At 37.6% G+C, this 18,337-nt stretch overlaps 1 protein-coding gene across 15 annotated transcripts in view; it reads right to left on the reverse strand.

The window, feature by feature from the left end:
• The window catches only part of CHD9 (chromodomain helicase DNA binding protein 9), a 72,706-nt gene that overhangs the window by 24,302 nt on the left and 30,067 nt on the right, over positions 1-18,337 (reverse strand). For 13 of the 15 annotated variants that reach the window (XM_028740171.2, XM_028740166.2, XM_028740163.2 and 10 more), the window contains 13 exons: positions 10,645-10,756; positions 10,387-10,533; positions 8,983-9,051; positions 8,834-8,889; positions 8,226-8,343; positions 7,785-7,871; positions 7,036-7,173; positions 6,335-6,456; positions 5,438-5,681; positions 4,779-4,955; positions 2,792-2,935; positions 1,853-2,108; positions 867-1,077 (listed from right to left, as the gene is read on the reverse strand). In XM_028740171.2, the coding sequence (XP_028596004.2) occupies positions 867-1,077; positions 1,853-2,108; positions 2,792-2,935; positions 4,779-4,955; positions 5,438-5,681; positions 6,335-6,456; positions 7,036-7,173; positions 7,785-7,871; positions 8,226-8,343; positions 8,834-8,889; positions 8,983-9,051; positions 10,387-10,533; positions 10,645-10,756 (1,881 nt within the window). Of the gene's footprint in view, positions 1-866; positions 1,078-1,852; positions 2,109-2,791; positions 2,936-4,778; positions 4,956-5,437; positions 5,682-6,334; positions 6,457-7,035; positions 7,174-7,784; positions 7,872-8,225; positions 8,344-8,833; positions 8,890-8,982; positions 9,052-10,386; positions 10,534-10,644; positions 10,757-15,427; positions 15,497-17,522; positions 17,664-18,337 lie in introns of those variants that run through there. The other 2 variants (XM_028740175.2, XM_028740174.2) reach the window with 2 other exon arrangements.

The raw sequence follows: 18,337 nt of genomic DNA on the forward strand, positions 1-18,337 counted from the left end.
AACCTCTGCTGGAGCAGAGGTTATTTTTAGCCCCTTTCTCATGAGAAGCTGACATAACATTCTGTTTATATTTGTTTTCTATATAAAATAAAAATCAGGTAATTATACATGTTATCTAATACATAACCTTATGGCTCTGTTGTGCTGGTGCCTTGGGGTATAGCAGGGACAGTGCTGCAATTGGAGTAGCCTCTACCAAAGGTGTCATGGGTTTTGAAGAAGCACAAACTCAGGACAAAAAGGAGAAGCAAGCTAAGAGGAAGGCAAATCCTCACTGTGATCAACTCCTGCCTGGAAACCTATGTCCCCACTGTGAAAGGACATGCGGATCCAGAATAGGCCTCCACAGTCACTTATGGATACACCATTAATACCATATTCATGGAAGACAATCTTATTTGGCTACGAGTGATCGCCAAAGAAGGAAGAGCAGGGATAGGCATCCTACAACTGAAAGGACTGCATATGGTCCTTGGCCTAATTTGATGCAGGGGAGAAGCATCTGATGGAAGAAAAGGAAAAAATACGCTGCTCCTGGCAGCCCACTCAAAGAGAGGGTGTCAGAAAATGGGAGAAAGGCAGAAAGGTAGCCCTGCTCATTTTTGGCTCTGGTTCCAGCCACCATAGACATATGGTCCCCAACAGATTAGTCCCACATGGCCATCAACAGGAAAAAAAGTTTCCCTCTCCTGCTGTGCAAGATCAGGCCAGAAACTGTAGTGCAAGGAAGTGCATGACTAGTAATTTAAAAGCAAATTATCACTTGATATCTCAGTACGATGACTCAAAGATGAATGAACCAAGTCCATTCAAAACTGTTTAATATACCATTAGTATGGCTATTTGCACTATGAATAGTATCATACCTTTTATGTATCAGATAATCTTCAAGGATATCAAGACAGCGAACCATCTGAGAGAAAATAAGCACCTTATGGCCCCCTGCTTTCATTTTTGGAAGAAGTTTGTCAATGAGGACCAGTTTTCCAGCAGACTGGATCATTGCTTGCAGGTGGAAATCAGGAGCAGTTGGATTATAGGTCTCCCTAAACTCTCCTAAGATTTTTTCCTCAGCACCTGTCACATAAAGTAGGTATGATTTGCTTCTTCTAAAAGGTATTGACATTTTCATATAGCTTTGATACAAAGTGCACATCATAATACTGTGAATGCACACGCCACATATTTCATAACAGTATTTATGATCACATTGTTTTTCATTTTTCAGTCCCCATCCCTTGACACTGATCACACTAACACTTGATCCTCATTGTGGCTATTTACATTTCACCTTCAAAACTATAGCATATGCAACTAAATTCAAAAGCACTTATACACAATTTTTAAAAATACAAAGAAGTTCCTCTGTTCCTCCAGTAAAATATGATACAACAGATTAATCATTGAATTGTTATTGTTGTTCTAATTATAATTTGTATACTGCCCTATACCTGCAGGTCTCAGGGCAGTTCACTATGGCCACCCTTATAGCACTCATCCTAATTTAGGGTTAACATATGTCTGGAATTTCCTGGACATATCTGGAATATTGCATTCAAAAGCAGTGTTCAGGCAGAAATCACTAAAATGCCTGGGAAAATCTGGACATATGGCAACCCATGTCGGCAGTGTTGTTTTTAGCAATTTTCCTTAAAAATAGCTCTAATTTTATTTTTTGGGAAAATTTGCCAATGAAGTTCAACCACTTTGTCAAAAAAAAAGGCTCAACAGAGAAGTCTGGATTTTCACTGTTTCAAATATGGCAACCGTATCCAAATTATAACTCCAAGGAAGCATTATTTTACATCACAAGAAAAATGCCTAAAGTAAAATTTAACGTTTTTACATTTACCTTTGATAAGATATGGATGATTGCAGCATTTCCTGAGTTCCATCATAGTGTTAACCAAGTTGGGTACATTGGCTTGGCCTGCACCTTTTGACAAAAATGCAAAGTTTTTCTCTAGAATAGCTCGATAATATTTCTTCTGGATATTCGTTAATTCCACTTCAATAATAGTTTCTTGCTTTGGTGCCAGCTTCTTCTCTACATCTTCTTTCAGTCTTCTCAGCATCATTGGTTTCAGTATAGCTTGCAACTTTTGCACCTACATAAAGTAAAAATTAGCTGAAACCCTATATAAATTGCTACATTTCATAAGCTTATAAAGGGAGTGAAAATCATTACAGTGGTACCTCAGGTTAAGCACTTAATTCGTTCCGGAGGTCCGTACTTAACCTGAATGTACATAATGTATGTATAGATTCAAATTCATATTATTTCTGCATATTTTCTTGCAGCCACCATGAATTGTAGCAATACTATGGCTGATCACAACATTTTCAATTTACTTATCATTAGTTCAAATAGTAATAAAGATGGGAGAGGTGGATTTACTGTTATGGTTGAGCTGATAGTCATTACCGGACAAACAGCCCATTAAATTCTAATTTTTGAATGTATTCTGGTTTATACATCACAACAAACCATACCAATGTGCTTCCCCACTGTTGTATGTGTCACTGTCCAGCTGCTCCCCTAACATATTACCCCCGCCCATGTTCCATCCAAACCTAGAGCATGGAACAAATGACATTCTGGAGTTGTGACCCAACAAATCATACTATGGCTTGTTTGAGTCATTAGCGGGGAGAGAAGCTGTGCATGCATGCACGCAAAAAGGGCAAGGCACATTCATGATTAAACCAAGTTTTAAGACAAAGTATTACTTACTGTGACATGTGAACAAGGCCTGTGTGTGAATGTAACATAATAAAAAGTTTTAAATACCTGCTCCTCTGTTTTAAGGTCTCCAAACTCTTGCATGAATGTCGATTCTGCTGGGAAGCGCAAAGGTTCAAGGAAGTGAAGAAGGCTGAAAAGTTCTTCTACTGTGTTTTGCAGTGGTGTGCCTGTCAATAGCACCTTGTGCTCCTATAGAAGATGCACATTTTGCATGATTGTCTAAAATATAGCTGGGTATGTTATGTACAATCTTGAATCTTTGAGAGGAAATATACAGACAATAAAGGTAAAGGGACCCCTGACCATTAGGTCCAGTCGTGACCAACTCTGGGGTTGCGGTGCTCATCTGGCTTTATCGGCCGAGGGAGCCAGCACACAGCTTCCGGGTCATGTGGCCAGCATGACAAAGCTGCTTCTGGCGAACCAGAGCAGCGCACGGAAAAGCCGTTTACCTTCCCGCTGGAGCGGTACCTATTTATCTACTTGCACTTTGATGTGCTTTCGAACTGCTAGGTTGGCAGGAGCAGTGACCGAGCAATGGGGGCTCACCCCGTTGCAGGGATTCGAACTGCCGACCTTCTGATCAGCAAGTCCTAGGCTCTGTGGTTTAACCCACAGCGCCACCTGCGTCCCTCATACAGACAATACACATATGCTAATTTATAAATAAAATAACCTATGATAAACAAGCATTGTAATAACTTTTCTGCCTTTAATACATTACATCATTTATAAAGATTGTAAGGACTGCTGGTAAAACTGTGGACAAGTCAGAGCTGTTTTCATGCATTGTGGATTTTAATGAATATCTTAATATTAGTAAGCTGTTACAATATTCTATTCCTTTTGACCCCAAAATAGAACTATTATCTAAAGCATGCAGTACAAAGGAAAAATAATAACACATACACACTAAGCTTTATTTACCTTACAGTATTTGAATTAGATCATTATGGAAAGGGATTCTTGTCTGTCACACACTGTAAATATTTTTGTTATTTTCTAAATGTCTTCCATTCTCCCTCAAATTGTTTGGTCCTATATTTTACTGCTTCACCCAGAAAATCTATGGGTGGGAGTCACCTAACAAATCTAGTCAGTGGAAGTCTTGAACAAGGACTTCTCCTTGTGCAGCAAGGCTTTCCTCGGTTCTCCCCACCCCCACCCCCCACAATTGGCAGCAGTGGTGGGAAGAATCTCCAGAGCAGTGCACAGGAGGAGATGGGGAGTCATTTTGTGTGGCAAACTTAGATGCTTTTGCAGGCAGAATGATGGGAAGAGTGTGGCACTGAATTCCACCCTATGTAATTTTATTCAAAACCTGTAAACTACGTAATTTAATCAACCATTCTTTTAAACTGAAGTATTTCTCCCCGTCCCTGGTACTTAGTGTAGAGAAGATGCACTGTCAATATTATACCAAAAATATGGATTCTTTTTAGCATGTGGGTATATGTATTTTAAGACTGTGCACATTTTATAAATTGCTTTGAAATTTTACTGCTATAAGGAATTTTCAAACTTTCAGGGATTTAATGCTTGCAACCAAATTTCACATTTTAAAAATAGTAGATGATCTAGTGAAAATATGGTATGTTATTGTAAGTGTGATTATTTTATGAAATAATTTTTATTTATATTTTTCAGCAATACAAATTATATTTTAAAAAAGACATTTACATCATAGTGCAATAAGGCATGTGTTAAGAATTCAAACAATAAAACAAATGACATGCTATATACAAGGTAGATAGCTTGAAGGGTTTATAGTGCTGGAGAAACTAGCTTGTATTTGCAAACACATGATTTCATGCCCAGTCATTAGCCTCTAATGATTACAGTCATGCGGAAACAGAGTAGTAAAACAACATTAACATTGTGCAAGTAGGAGCATACAACTCCCTGATTTAGAAGTATAAAATATTTATACATCTTTTGAAGGTCAAGCAGTTGGACAAACTATTGAGAACTAGGCCTCCATAAGCCCTACAGATTTAAGGGCTATATATGCAAATGAAAAGTAAACACTCACAAGATTCATGAGTTTGAGCCCCTCTAGAAGTTTGCAGTTTTTATTCTTCAATCTGTGTGCTTCATCAATAATAACACAGCGCCATTCAATGGCATTGAGTTCTGGACAGCCACCAAGAATCATTTCAAATGTGGTAATGATAGCCTGGAACTTGTATGTACCTCTAATGATGCGACCCTAGGAAGAGTGAACGAACAGAACACAATATATGATATTATCTAGAACCTTTCCATTGCTTCTGGAGGGGGAAATTGTGCTTGCATAACTGGGATGTTCTTTAACATGTGGGGGAAAGCTGGGTGTCCAAGCCTAAATGAAACCTAAAAAAGAAGAAGCCAAAGCTGCACATTCTGAAACAATATATAATGAACAAGCGAAACAATAATTGAAAGGGTGAATACAAGGCCACAATTATCTCCACCCATGCACAGCCACCATAATGGCAGTCTCAGGTTGCCAAATTTCCATCCACATATTTTGCTATGACAGGATATACAGAAACAGAATAATTTTATGCCTACATATACTACTGACATTTTTAGTGCATTAAGTTGAGGGTCTAAACAGACTCTCAATTACATAAATCACAAAAATAAATGATAACACTATGTACAGAAATCAAACTGGTTTACTAGCTATAAGACAAAATAGAAGGTTACCTGTGAATCTCTGAAATACATCTCATACTGCTGTATCATCTGCCTGCTAACCATACTCCCATGATATACCACAACATTAAGATCAGTCCATGTGCGGAACTCTCTTTCCCAGTTGGCTATGGTAGAAAGTGGAGCTATGATCAAGAAAGGCCCTCTTATACCAGTCTGGAGGATTTCATACAGGAATGTTATTGACTGGATGGTTTTGCCAAGACCCATTTCATCTGCTAAAATGCAGTTTTGTCTGAAAACACAAGAACATTGTTAGCAGGGCTAGAAGAACACACATTCAGGATGGCTGTCAATGTTTAAGTATAAGAAAGATTTGAAGCATCCCTTTGCATTGTTTCCCAGGGCAATGAATGAGTAATAATTTAGCACCTGATTCCTTGAATTTTGTATGCTCCCTATAGGTACCGTATTTCTGCATGGTAATAGATTAAATATTGTCTTACTCTTATCTCTCTTCCACATCTATTATTATTGTGTTATTGAGCTTCCAGCAGAAAAGACTTGTCATCACTTAAAAACAATACCATTGCATTTTTTATTTTTTTAAAAATGTAGATCTGTTTATGTTCCTCTTTCTTCTCTGTCATTTTTCTTTGCTTGTTATGTTTTTTAGATTGTAAGCCTGTGCAGTGGGGACTGTCTTTTTAAACTGACTGTATGTAAGCCACTATGGGAACCTTTTTTAGCTGTAGAGTGGGGTACATATGCTCCAAGTCACAAGTAAATAAAAGTTCATTAAATAAGTAACACATGCCAAAAGGTATGAAAACTAGACTGCTCATTGACACAAATTTCAAATACAAATGTTTCCTAGTTTCATTGTTTCTATTTACTTTTGAAGCAACACTAACATAAAAATTGATTTTATTAATTCAGAACACATACCTATTATACCAGTTGAAAAGTAGCCAGTTGAGCCCTTCTAACTGGTATTCCCTGAGTTGGTTGCCATTTTTATATTCCCTGGACAGCTCTATCTTCTTCCATGAATTAGAAGGAGGTCGATCCTTAGGAATAAAGCATAACATAAATGACATTTTTGGCTCTCTATTCACCTGAAAAAAGAAACTGAAGTGAAACATTATTTCAGGGGTTATGCACACAGTCCAGTATATTGCACAGACTGAAAGAGTTGAGGATGGATTGGCTCAAGACATGTAAATGGGAGGGAGTGGAAACTCTTCCTGACATAGATGCCAACTCATAGGTGCCCAGCTCTTTTGGGCCCCAATATTTGCCCCCCCCCCAATGTTTAGAATGATCAGGGGATGAAGGAGGCCGAGTGCAGAGAAGAGCGCAGTGCAGTTTGGGCGCCAGCTCTTCCTCCTCCTGCCGCAGAGGGGAATGAGCCCCTGGCCAGTGGTGGTGGCAGCAAGATGAGGAGGAGACCAAGCACAAGAGAGGAGGATCCACTGGCCATTGAAGCCACGCTGCTGTGTTGGGCTCCAGCCCTTGCTCCTCTCAACATCCTGACAACACATCCCAATATCAAGCAAACGTCATCAGCCCCCCTTCACCTTCTGAACAAGCTGGCACCTCTGCTTACCGACAACAAACCACACCTGAGATAAATGATTTATCCTTACCAACCGCCTTGAATCAGGTCTTAAAGCTTGCAGCTGTTCAAACTCTTCTATTTTTCCTTGGTCTACATCTTCTTTCAGCTCCCATGTGCTGTCCTCATATGGCAACGAGCACCATTTTACTAAGTAGTAAGTAACAGGCTGTAGTGGTGAAAATGATTAGTCGGACTTAACAAAATACGAAAGAATATATGCTGCCTCAATTTAGTAAGATGTTTCAACACATTTCACATATTTGCTTTCTTCCTGTAGTTGACCCCTTTGGTTAATTATTCCTATATGCTTTCCACACTGTACGCTTGAAAATACATTAGACAACAGATGGGGAACATTTTTTTGCCAGATTTTTATCTGTCCCCATTTCCATAGGCCAATCAATTGGTGTCAGAATGTCAGCCAGATAACCCATGTCTCAAAGTTCCCTGTGTAGGGACTTTGATGCAGGTCACATGTGTGTGATTTGGGGAAATGGCCTTGTAGCCAAATTGGAGTTTGTATCAGGCCAAATTTGGCATGCAGGTCAGAGGTTCACCATGCCTACATTATAGAGGTTATTTAATTACCCCCCCTTTTTTACTATGTCCTATTGTTACGGCTCAAGGAAGCTTACAATTTGAACACAGTCACAGATATATACAACACATGTCATACATATATATGTGAGTGCACACACTACTCTAAAAATGATCGTGATAGATGCTGCAAAATGTGTGCCTTAGATTATATACGATCCTTTTTTGTTATATCCATACCTCTCCAGTGTCCTTATCTTCACAAAAGGACACTTCTAACACACGATCTACTTCAATATAATCGGGATTAAAAGGTTCTTCCTCCATCTGAAATTGAGTATATTTTATAATGAATGAATTGATCTAGTTAACAGCATAGCATGGTTCAATTCCAGAACACTGTAAATTGAAGTATATTAATAGTGGGTTGAGGTTTGCTGTTAATATATCTATAGAGAACAGAAAAGTTATTGATCAGCATTATGTGCTAATATATTGCATTTTCACTATTTTTAATATAAAAACCCATTTATACTGTTTAATGCCTATAATTAAAATGCGAAAGAGAACGCACACGTACATGAATGTAACAAAATACTAAACAGCAAAATATGTGTAGGCTTCTGATAATCAAGTATTTAATTAGCTCTGTAGTTTTTTGTTTCCCTCCCGCATACTCACATCTGCAAAAAAATGGGCTCTTTGTGCTTGCCTCAGCTTGAAACGTTTGATTTTCTGCTGGATTCTTTTATCTTTTAAAAGCTGTTGTTCAGTAGCCCATTCACAATGGAGGTAGGAGCTAGAATGGCATAACAGTATGTTAGCACATTGCTGCAAGCAATTTGTTATATTTCTTCCAACACATGCCCTTAGCAATACTAGATAAATCCTTCGAAGAGAAATGATGGTCATATTTTTAATACACTATGCTTTATATGATTATTTCTCTGTGCCTGAACTTTAAAATAAAGCCACAAAGTACCTGCGTACAATTGCATTCTCTCATTTTAGAACCATATTTAACAGTAAAAATAATTTAAGCAAAAAGCACGATTACAGTCCTCATTTACAAGCAGGGGTGTAACTACCTAGTTCCAATTAATATTTACTCTTTGTAGATGGGGGTCCCTGCTTTGCAAGGAACCCATGCTGCTACCATGGAAAATGGGGGGGGGGGGGGACGACAAACACTATGTACAGATCTCTTCTACCTAGCCCTAGAAACTGTCAGCCAGCCTGATAGTCTCAAACTTGTAATTTAACTTAAATAACGTAACTACAATACTTACTAGTTTTTGTATTTAACAAAAAATTCCTCGGCTTCCACTGTCGCTCCCCCAGGAATCTGAAAGAGTACACAGTGTTCTGTTTAAGATTCTTTTATATGAAAGCATTTTAAAAACTATGAACCAAAATCCATATCCCCATATGTACTCACTTCTTTCTTAATGATTCTGGAAGATAAAATTTTATCTACAATTGCTGCATCTTCTTCACTTGGATTCTCCTAATCAGGTGCAAAGAAACAAAAACAAAACAGGCTATATTCCATTTAAAAGCAGTCCTGAGTGCAGATTTTAGCAGAGAAGGATTATACATAAATGTGGAAAAAAATCAAATGATTAAAACTCAATATATTCAATCTCCCTCTACAGTTATTATTATGGAGCTATTAATTCTTACAGTTGTAGAACAGGAACTACTTTGTTCTTAGGACTAATATTTCACACAAAAAAGGAACACATTTAGATTTACTAATAGCACCAATATATATTATTAGTATTATTCAGTACATAGTGTACATAAGCTCCTTGATGCAGATCCCATGTGCACTTTAGGGTAAATAGACCCTTTCATTCCACAAAGTGGGTAACTTTGCCCATGCACTGTTCCGGGCACACAAAAATAGTACCAATTCCATTGAAATTTCTTATGGGTGTTAAGACCTATAAGCATGCATATGAGTTCCCACCCATACAAGGAATCTCTCCACAGAGGCAAACTTACCTGAGAAGGAGTATATGGTGCAATGCATAATGCACTATTCCCATATAGCTACTGTTTCAGTAAGGAATACAAGGAACATAATTTGATGGACTGCTGCCTTCATTAGTTCACATTTCTAGGAGCGATCTAAACTCTAGGCCTGCTGGTATCAGCAGTTTGGAACAGGTGGATCTCTAGGCTACTGGTTGTATTCCCTCATCCTGGCTCAGGCAAAGTCTCAAAGTCTCCCTCCATCCTGGTTCAGTCATGAGATTTGTCATGTGACCTAGCAACCTGGTAAAAGTTACACTGGCAAAATGGGTAGTATAAATCAAAATATTTTAAAGGCTTGTTTTCTCTGCTAGGCTCATGGTAGCAAAGGTGGCAGTGGCCCCTTTCCTGAAATACACACTATATTGCTCTGTCTATTGTAAGACAGGGCTTGATTGATCTTCCAAGTCATAGATTGGCTGTATCGTGCAACACAGGAGATTTTTTTTTTGGGGGGGGGAGGGGTATTTACACCTGCCCAATTATGTTGTGGGGTGGGCATATACCAAGATTCAAATCACTACTTCTTTCTTCCCTCACCTGGGGCATGTGCAGGGAAGAAAAGGTTTGGAAAACCTAAGCAAGGAGTGGGTTTTCAAATGCATATAAAGTAACCACACCCACTCTTGTAGACCGCAGGATCTATAATCAATCTAGACTGAAAGCAGCATGTTGAGAATTAGCACGAAAGATTCTGGATTAAGAAAAACTTTTTGTGCTATGAACATGTTTAAGTGTATGTAGCCTTGGAAACTAACTACAGAACTGCAAGAGGTAAACCCCACAAATAATGAGTTTCACTTACTACAAATAACTGTAAAGGCTGTTCAGCAGGTAAAGGGGTAGAATTCTTTTTTATTTTGACAGAAACTTTGGTTTCTTCCTCAGATTGTTTTCCTTCACCTTCTTCTGCATACTTCTTCCTTTTAATTTGTCGATTTGATCTTCTCTTCTACAATGGAATTGCAAATATTGAAAGTGTTTTGACCAAACTGCTAAAGGTTGGGGACTGAGTTAATGTTTTAAGCATATTTTCAAAATAAAAGTGTTAATTTCTGAATACCTGAGAAGTCTCATCTTTGAACGACTGCTGAGTTGTCTGCTTAGCATCAGACATTTCATCTGAAGACTCATTTTTTCTTTTTTGCTTTTTGCCCAAAGTAATAATAATCTTGCTGTTTTGAAACAAAATACAAAGTTAAGCCTGGTCATAAAATTTAAGATACTAAATGTTTTCTGTATTTAACATCAAAGATGCACTGTCAAGCTGCAACATTTTAAAATATTTCCTCCTAATCCTGATGTGGTGCTAGCCGGAGGAGGAGATTTCAATTTTTCCCTCCAGAAAAAAAGCTTACTTTAGTAGAAGACTGGACAACTGTAGAATAATATCTATACATATTGCCTGGAAGTGCTTATTATTAACACGCAAAACAAAAAAAGTTATTGATATAAGTGGTGCATATTGCATCAGTCTAAAGTATTTTCATACATAATCCAGAGTAAGCACACTAAAAATATATTCAAGTTGACAGTTTGAAATTTTGAAACACCGAGAAGTACAGAAACCATTTCATTAGTAACAACTGATAATGACTACAGAATTGCAGGGGAAATTATAGCCCTAATGCAACAGTGCTAATTATTTCTGAGTTTACATTCAAAGGGTTACAGAAAAAGGAACAATATTAATATCATTCCATCTGGTTTTAATCAGAGGGCTGCAAATACATATAATTTTCCATATTTAAAGTCTGACAAGTGCTGCTTTTCAATGCATTCTCAAAATAATCACAATGTGATTACAATCAAACCCAAATTCAGATAAAGAGATGTCCTTAGATGCACACTTTACATAATGTAGATTTGATAATTACATACTATGTAGCAATGACAGAATTGCTTTACTATAGAAATTTATGTTGCTTCACAGAACTTTTCCCATCCCTTTTATTAAAAAAAATTGGCCTTTATTAATTTGCTGCAGTTACTATTCATCAAAAACAGTAAACATGACTGGCCACTGGAAGATAATTCAAAGCAGTGAAAGTGGGGTGACTCAACCATTTTCAACTGTATCATATTTAAAAGAAATAATTGAATAAATGAAGCTGGTTTAAAGAAATGATTCACCAATCACTATATATGCAAACAGTGGTACCTGCCCAAGTTACATCCATTGGATCTACTTTGGGGACAATTTAGATCAGATGGCACCCATTATAATTACTCAGCAATTTACTGAGCTTATGAAATTTAAAAGTTAATAACATAAAATCTTGTTTGTAGATGGTGCATGTACAAAACATCTAATTTGCTAGAAGCAATTACAGAAATAAGGAAGACTATCTGGATCCCTTTAAACGTTCAAGTTCTTAAGAAAAGCACCCTGATCTTATTTCACCAGAGCAACACCACTAGTTTTCATTAGCTTTCTACATTACAAATCACATATGGCTGAGATGACTGATCACTTATAAATGTCAAATCATTTTTAAGAATGAATAGTAATCCAGAAAGCCCGTTACATTTCTTTTTATGACAGAAGCCTAGTTTTTGTTACCAATGATCCTGAAAATTTACTATTGTATTAACATTACTCAGTTAAGGAAACCCACAGTAAAGTTTTTTGAGATAACAGTCCGTTTAACCCAAATAGCAGCCCGAAGGTTACTGAAAAGAATCTGATTGACTAATTTAGTGCTTTCCCTCAAATTAAACAAAAAGCTATCATTGGTTAGTTGGATGTTCTGAAGGAATCATAGCAGATGTATGATAACTCTAGGCAAAAGCCATGGAAAACCTAATTGGATCTCTGATTAATGTGATCATAAAAGCCTTGAAGAAAATTGTTTGCTAATGTCACCAACGTACTACTGTAAAATTATGCAACTCCATAAAACCAAAATTTAAATCTGCAACATGACACATTAAGACCACCTTGCTTCTCTATCTCCGCTTGAATTCATATCCACAGTATATAAACTCAGATTGCAGGATATTTTATAATTATTTTTAAAAGGACAATTAGCAGTACAATGACTACATACAGAACATTTATGTTTGTTCCTAGCCTTTGATGAATTCGCTCAAGAACTCCTATCCTGAGCCAGGCAAGGTCCGTCAGGAGAAAAATATTTTGGACATCAATGCTACTGAACATCAAATCAAAACATTATACACATAAAGAACAAGTCAAAAGCCTGGCATTTGAACACCCACCCACCCACTCTTTCCAAAGCATGCACATAAATAATAATCCATAAAAATCAGTACTCACACTAAGATGCATTAATAACCATACCACAAAATCCATTAACTAACAAAGCAAACAGATAAGCAGAAAACAACCCCGACTTGAAAATATGCACCAAACAGCAGATATCCCCATCATCCTCTGTACTTCCCAACCCCCATTTAATTTTTTTTTTTCCTTTTCTCATTACGCAGCTGCTGCAGCCAGACCTTGCACATGATTCATCTTGCCAACTTTATGACTCATAATTCTGAAATGTACCTGAAGACCATAAAGTCCAAACCAATGTCTAAAGGTATGCTTCATTAAGGACAACACAGCATAGGACATTGCCTATGATAAGCCATTAGTACTAACATTTCCCTTCACAGTTACTGTTGATTTTAACTATACCATTACACATCTTTTTCAGGGTTAATCATGAATATGTTAAGGCTGTACATCAGAAGCAGTAAATATTAGGTAGGCTGTGGAAGCTGTCAAGATGGTGTTGATCCAACAGGGTCTCTTCAATGGTGATTCTCTGTTCGTGGAATGCCCTCATTGTTTACCTCACTTTCAGGTGGACGTGGTATTTAAAAATATTCCTATTTCCCAGGCATTAGATGGCTGAAAGATACTGTTCTTGGCAATGCTGAAATCACTGATTGAAGGAATACTTTAAATTATTTTTAGAATGCTTTAAAATTGTTTTAATTATAGATGTGTTTGCTCCCTCGGGTGGAATATAAATTGAACATAAGAATGAATGAACAAAATGTATGGTGTGGATGTGACCAAACTATAGGTGGCAAAAATTCTCTTAAGAGACATTTGGCTTTTTCTGGTGGGCAGCAGGCATGCCTCCTTCAGGATTATGTTTGCTTGGCCAAATAGAATCATAGAACTTCAGAGCTGGAATGGACCCTAAGGGTCATCTAGTCCAATGCCCTGTAATACAAGAATCTCAACACATGGTTTCTGCTTAGCTTTGCAAATGTGCTAGCAGTGCATCCAAAAACAACAGAAAGCATGCTTCTTGTTTCAGAAACACAAGTGTTTATGATTATGCCATACATTTTAAAAAAATGTTTTTACACCTTTTAAAAGTGATTTTATTGAATTTTGTATTGTATTACCACGTTGGTGACTGCTGCCCCAAGCTCATATGGGGAGGAAAGGTGCAAATAAAATTCAATCAATCAATCAATCAATCAATCAATAAATAAATAAGAATACATAAACCATCTTGTTTTTTGTGGAGCCTTAGACATGTGGAATACATACATTTTCCCACAGCAATACAAATTATAACTATAGACATGAGTATTATGGAGTGGGGATCTGCACACTACCAATATTTTCTTTTGGAAACTTGGTAAATCAGTTTTGTTCTCTACAAGGTCTTTGGCAACAAAGGTTTTATGAGTTCTGAGGACAAGGAGAGCTCCTCCTCCTCAATTGCCTACATCACTGAAGTAAGCGTAAAAAAAAGGTAAAGGACCCCTGGATGGTTAAGTCCAGTCAAAGGCGACTATGGGGTTGCAGCTCTCATTTCACTTTGAGGCCGAGGGAGCCAGCGTTTGTCCACAGACAGCTTTCCGGGTCATATGGCCAGCATGACTAAACACCCTTCTAATTCCTGTATCTGTCCCAGCATGTCATTTTGGTTATCTGCCCTGAAATTACTTTCAGCTAAGTTGTTAGGACTATGAGGCTGCTCACTAATGTTTGCTATCTCAACCTCACAATGAAGCATCTGCCGCAACACCACAGTTTGACTAAGACTATATATTGAATAAGGAGTGTCTTTCACTCTCCTTGTAGTCACAGTGAAGAAAAACCTCTCTCTCTCTCTCTCTCTCTCTCTCTCTCTGAGTAATGAAAAGGATGACTTGCTTGAAGCAGACACAGTCATACTCCACACTTCAATCTCCCATTCTAGTATTATCTTTAATTTCTCTCTGTTCATACAACTACTCGTGGCGGCTGATGGAGCAAAAGGTAGGGTAAGTCAGCAAACAGCTGATAAAGGTGAATGCCACAATAGAGCACACTTGGAATAGAGACAAAAACACAAGAGAGTTTAAGGGGGCTGGGAGAGAAGGAGAGAGATTGAAGTAGGGGAAGAGTCTAGGAGTGGGATGAAACAGTGAGAATGAAGTAGGGTGAAGAGAGAGCAAGTCTAGGGATTAGAAGGGGGAAAAGAAGAAACAAAGGTGTAGGGGGAGAACTTTCTATTCAACAGAAAGTGCAGTCCTCCTATCTTGTAGTAGTTCTCTGCCTGTGCTTTCCATCAACACAACACAATCTGCCTGTTCCTTCTACTTCAGTCCAGTCTCCAAAATGATGTGTTAGCTAAGCTTCTCTCTCAGAACAGTACTGCAGCAAAAACATGATTGGTTGAAAGCATCCTAACTGAATTCTGACTGGTCTAGGGACACCACTGGTGAGGGAAATGGTATGAAGTTCTTGCAGTGAATAGGGTGCAGGCATCAATCTGGAACAAATCACTTCATACAAATTGAAGTTAATAATTGTCCTGATTGACTAGGTGTTTCCAGTTTCAATGGAACAAGCTTTTCCTATGGGAAATTTTGAAGTAAGTTACCATTTCTCTCTTTTTTCTGGAGAGGTGTGTGGGCAGGCCTGCCTGTGTCATAGTAATGCAGACTCCAAGCTGGAAGACAGGCAGAGAGTGAACAATTAGGATGTGAGAGAAGTGGAGAGGAAGAGTGAGCTGAAGCTCTGGGGTTAAGAGAGAACCAGGGTCTGCTGTGGCACAATGGCTGCTCTTGGTGGGGAACTGCCCCCTTCCCCCTTATGAACCAGCCACCCCTGACAACTTCTAAATATTTACCGAATTATAACACATAACAATAACATAGTGGAATGACCCCGAGTGGTATGTACTCTCCCCTACTGGTGTAGTAATGAGGATGTTATCAGAAGCTTTTGCTTCTATTTTCTATTAACCACAGGTTGGTGTTTTGTCCAAATCCTAAAATGTGATAAGTTCGTCTGCTTTGGCCTTTCCTAGACTAAGACAGTCTGACCATGCTGATCCATGCTCTGGTAAATTCCAGGTTTGATTACTGTAATGCATTATATGTAGGGATGTCCTTGAACACAGTTCAGACGCTTCAACTATAACAAAATTTGGCTACTAGGGTTCTGGTTGATTTATGCAGATGCAAGTTAAATCAATTCTAAAGGAACTCTTATTTCTTCCATTTTCACTACAAAACCCAATTAAAGGTACTGGTGCTTACCTTTAAAACCCTAAACAACTTGGGATGCAAATATTTGAAGGAGGGCCTCCTCTGGAACCAACCTACAGATGCATTAAGATAATCAGAAGAGGCCCTTATTTGTACCCTGTGTGGAATGCCTTCCTAAAGGAGGATGCCTGGCACAGATGCTGCTTTCTTTCCAATGTCAGGTGAAAACATTTCTATTTCCCCAGGCATTTTTAAATATAGTAATTTTTAGCCATCTAGATAGCTTTTATTACTTTAAATTTTAATGGATTATTGGTTACATTTTATATTGAATTTGTACACTTTAAATTCAATGCATACCACCTTGAAATACATTTTTGGATGAAGTTGAGGCTTATAAAATAAATGTATTGAAAATAATTCTGCTTCATAGATCAAAGTTTGAAGCTGGTTTTAGTAAACCGCTTTGCCCAAATTCAGATGAAATGCTAAAACAATGGTTAATATAAAATGGAAGGAAAAGCTTCCAATCTGCATTAGATCAACAATTTATAAGTGAATGAAGAGAACTATGTGGCAACAGCTATGTGTTGGGGAAGTTTAGTGGGTTCTGGAAATGCAATGAAGAAACAGTTAAGGGACTTCAGATTAGGTAAAGGAAAGCTTTGCTGCATAAGTGGGTCATGACAAAGAATTTAGGCATACTATCTTATGTACTTTAACAAAGTCTAACCCAAATAGTTACATATTTTCCCTGTTTACCCTGCCTACATTTCCCTTTTATCTATTTTTAAACTGTAAGCCCTTTGGGGTTGTTATCTGTCAAACCTGTTCTTTGAAAAGTACCATGTACATAGATGGCACTGTATAAATAAACTGCTTCTTAAATAAGAGGGATGTGCTTGATAAAAGCAGATGCGAAGGCTAATCCAGGCAAAATAAGAAATATGGCAAAATATATACAAGTAGAATGGAAGAAGACAAAGGCAGGACTACACACTGGATATTCCACAACCAATAAAAATGTCTAGACTTTCATTCTTCCTGACATTGTCTTAGTATGTACAATTTTGAAGACAACATGATGAGTTCAAGTCATGGCTAAATCAAGTCCAATGCTTTCAGGGGTACTACCTGAGTGCGATTTAGTTGGATACAACTCAATATACTTAAATACACACTAAATAGTAAGAATAAGTATTTTTCTGTTAAAAGTCAGAAATATTACTCTGCCTAAGGATAGCCTGTGTAGAACTATGCAACAAAGTATATATTAAAAAGCTTACACTATTCTAAAATAATATTCAATGCTCAATGTTGATTTTTTTCTTTAAAAACATACATAATATTATAAACACTTCAAATTTAAATCTATTTGGTTAAAAAATTCTTTCACTATATTCTTTCTTTCAGTGTAGTTTACAAAAAACACACAGCTATGTCTGTTGAAAAGGAATGTAAATGAAAGGACTGCAGAATTCATACCAGATGGAAAGCATATCTGTCCACTTCTGCTATATGACATTTCAGTCAATGCAAAAAATACATAAGCACTCAAACGTGGAAGCTTGATCAGAGGATGAAACCCATCAATGACATTGTGGCCCCTCATTCCAAGAGTTTATGTAGCATCCTCAATTCCATTTTGAACACAAGCACTGATGAAATGGAACCCTGCAGGTCCCAGGGAGAAGACAAGCATCAACCCATCTGATTGTTTAAAAGTTTTGCATCAACAGTCATTCCAAGCTGTGCAAGTAACCCCACAAAACCCAAGTACATTATACAGTACATATCTATATGTGCACACACACACAGGTGCACAACAGCAATGGGAAAAGGACTGCAAAGGACAATACATATTTGGTGTAGAAGCCAATTGTTACAAGAATGCTGCTATGAGAAATGCTAAGAACTATAGCACTTGATCATAACACATGGCCAAAATGCTTACAAAATTATCCCACAGCACAATTATTATATAAGAGAAAGTTTTAAGTTAATACACTATATTAGAATACCCTAGTTCTAACAACTGAATTCAACATACTGTAGTAAAAGCTCTTAGCAGTAAGGGACGCACACAGAGACATCCTGCATATTATATACAAAGCCAGCCAGCCCCAAACTGGTTTTGATTAAGGCTAGGATATTATATATGAAAACAAATGGGACCTGAAATAAATTGTTGGCAGGGTATCTTCCTGCCCAGTCTGAGCTGCAGAGACTGCAAATACCACAGATTCTAGGATTCTGCTTCATGCAAACTTCACTTAAGAATGAATACATCAAATATTGTA

The sequence above is a fragment of the Podarcis muralis genome, chromosome 7 (assembly GCF_964188315.1).
Source record: "Podarcis muralis chromosome 7, rPodMur119.hap1.1, whole genome shotgun sequence".
NCBI lineage: Eukaryota > Metazoa > Chordata > Lepidosauria > Squamata > Lacertidae > Podarcis > Podarcis muralis.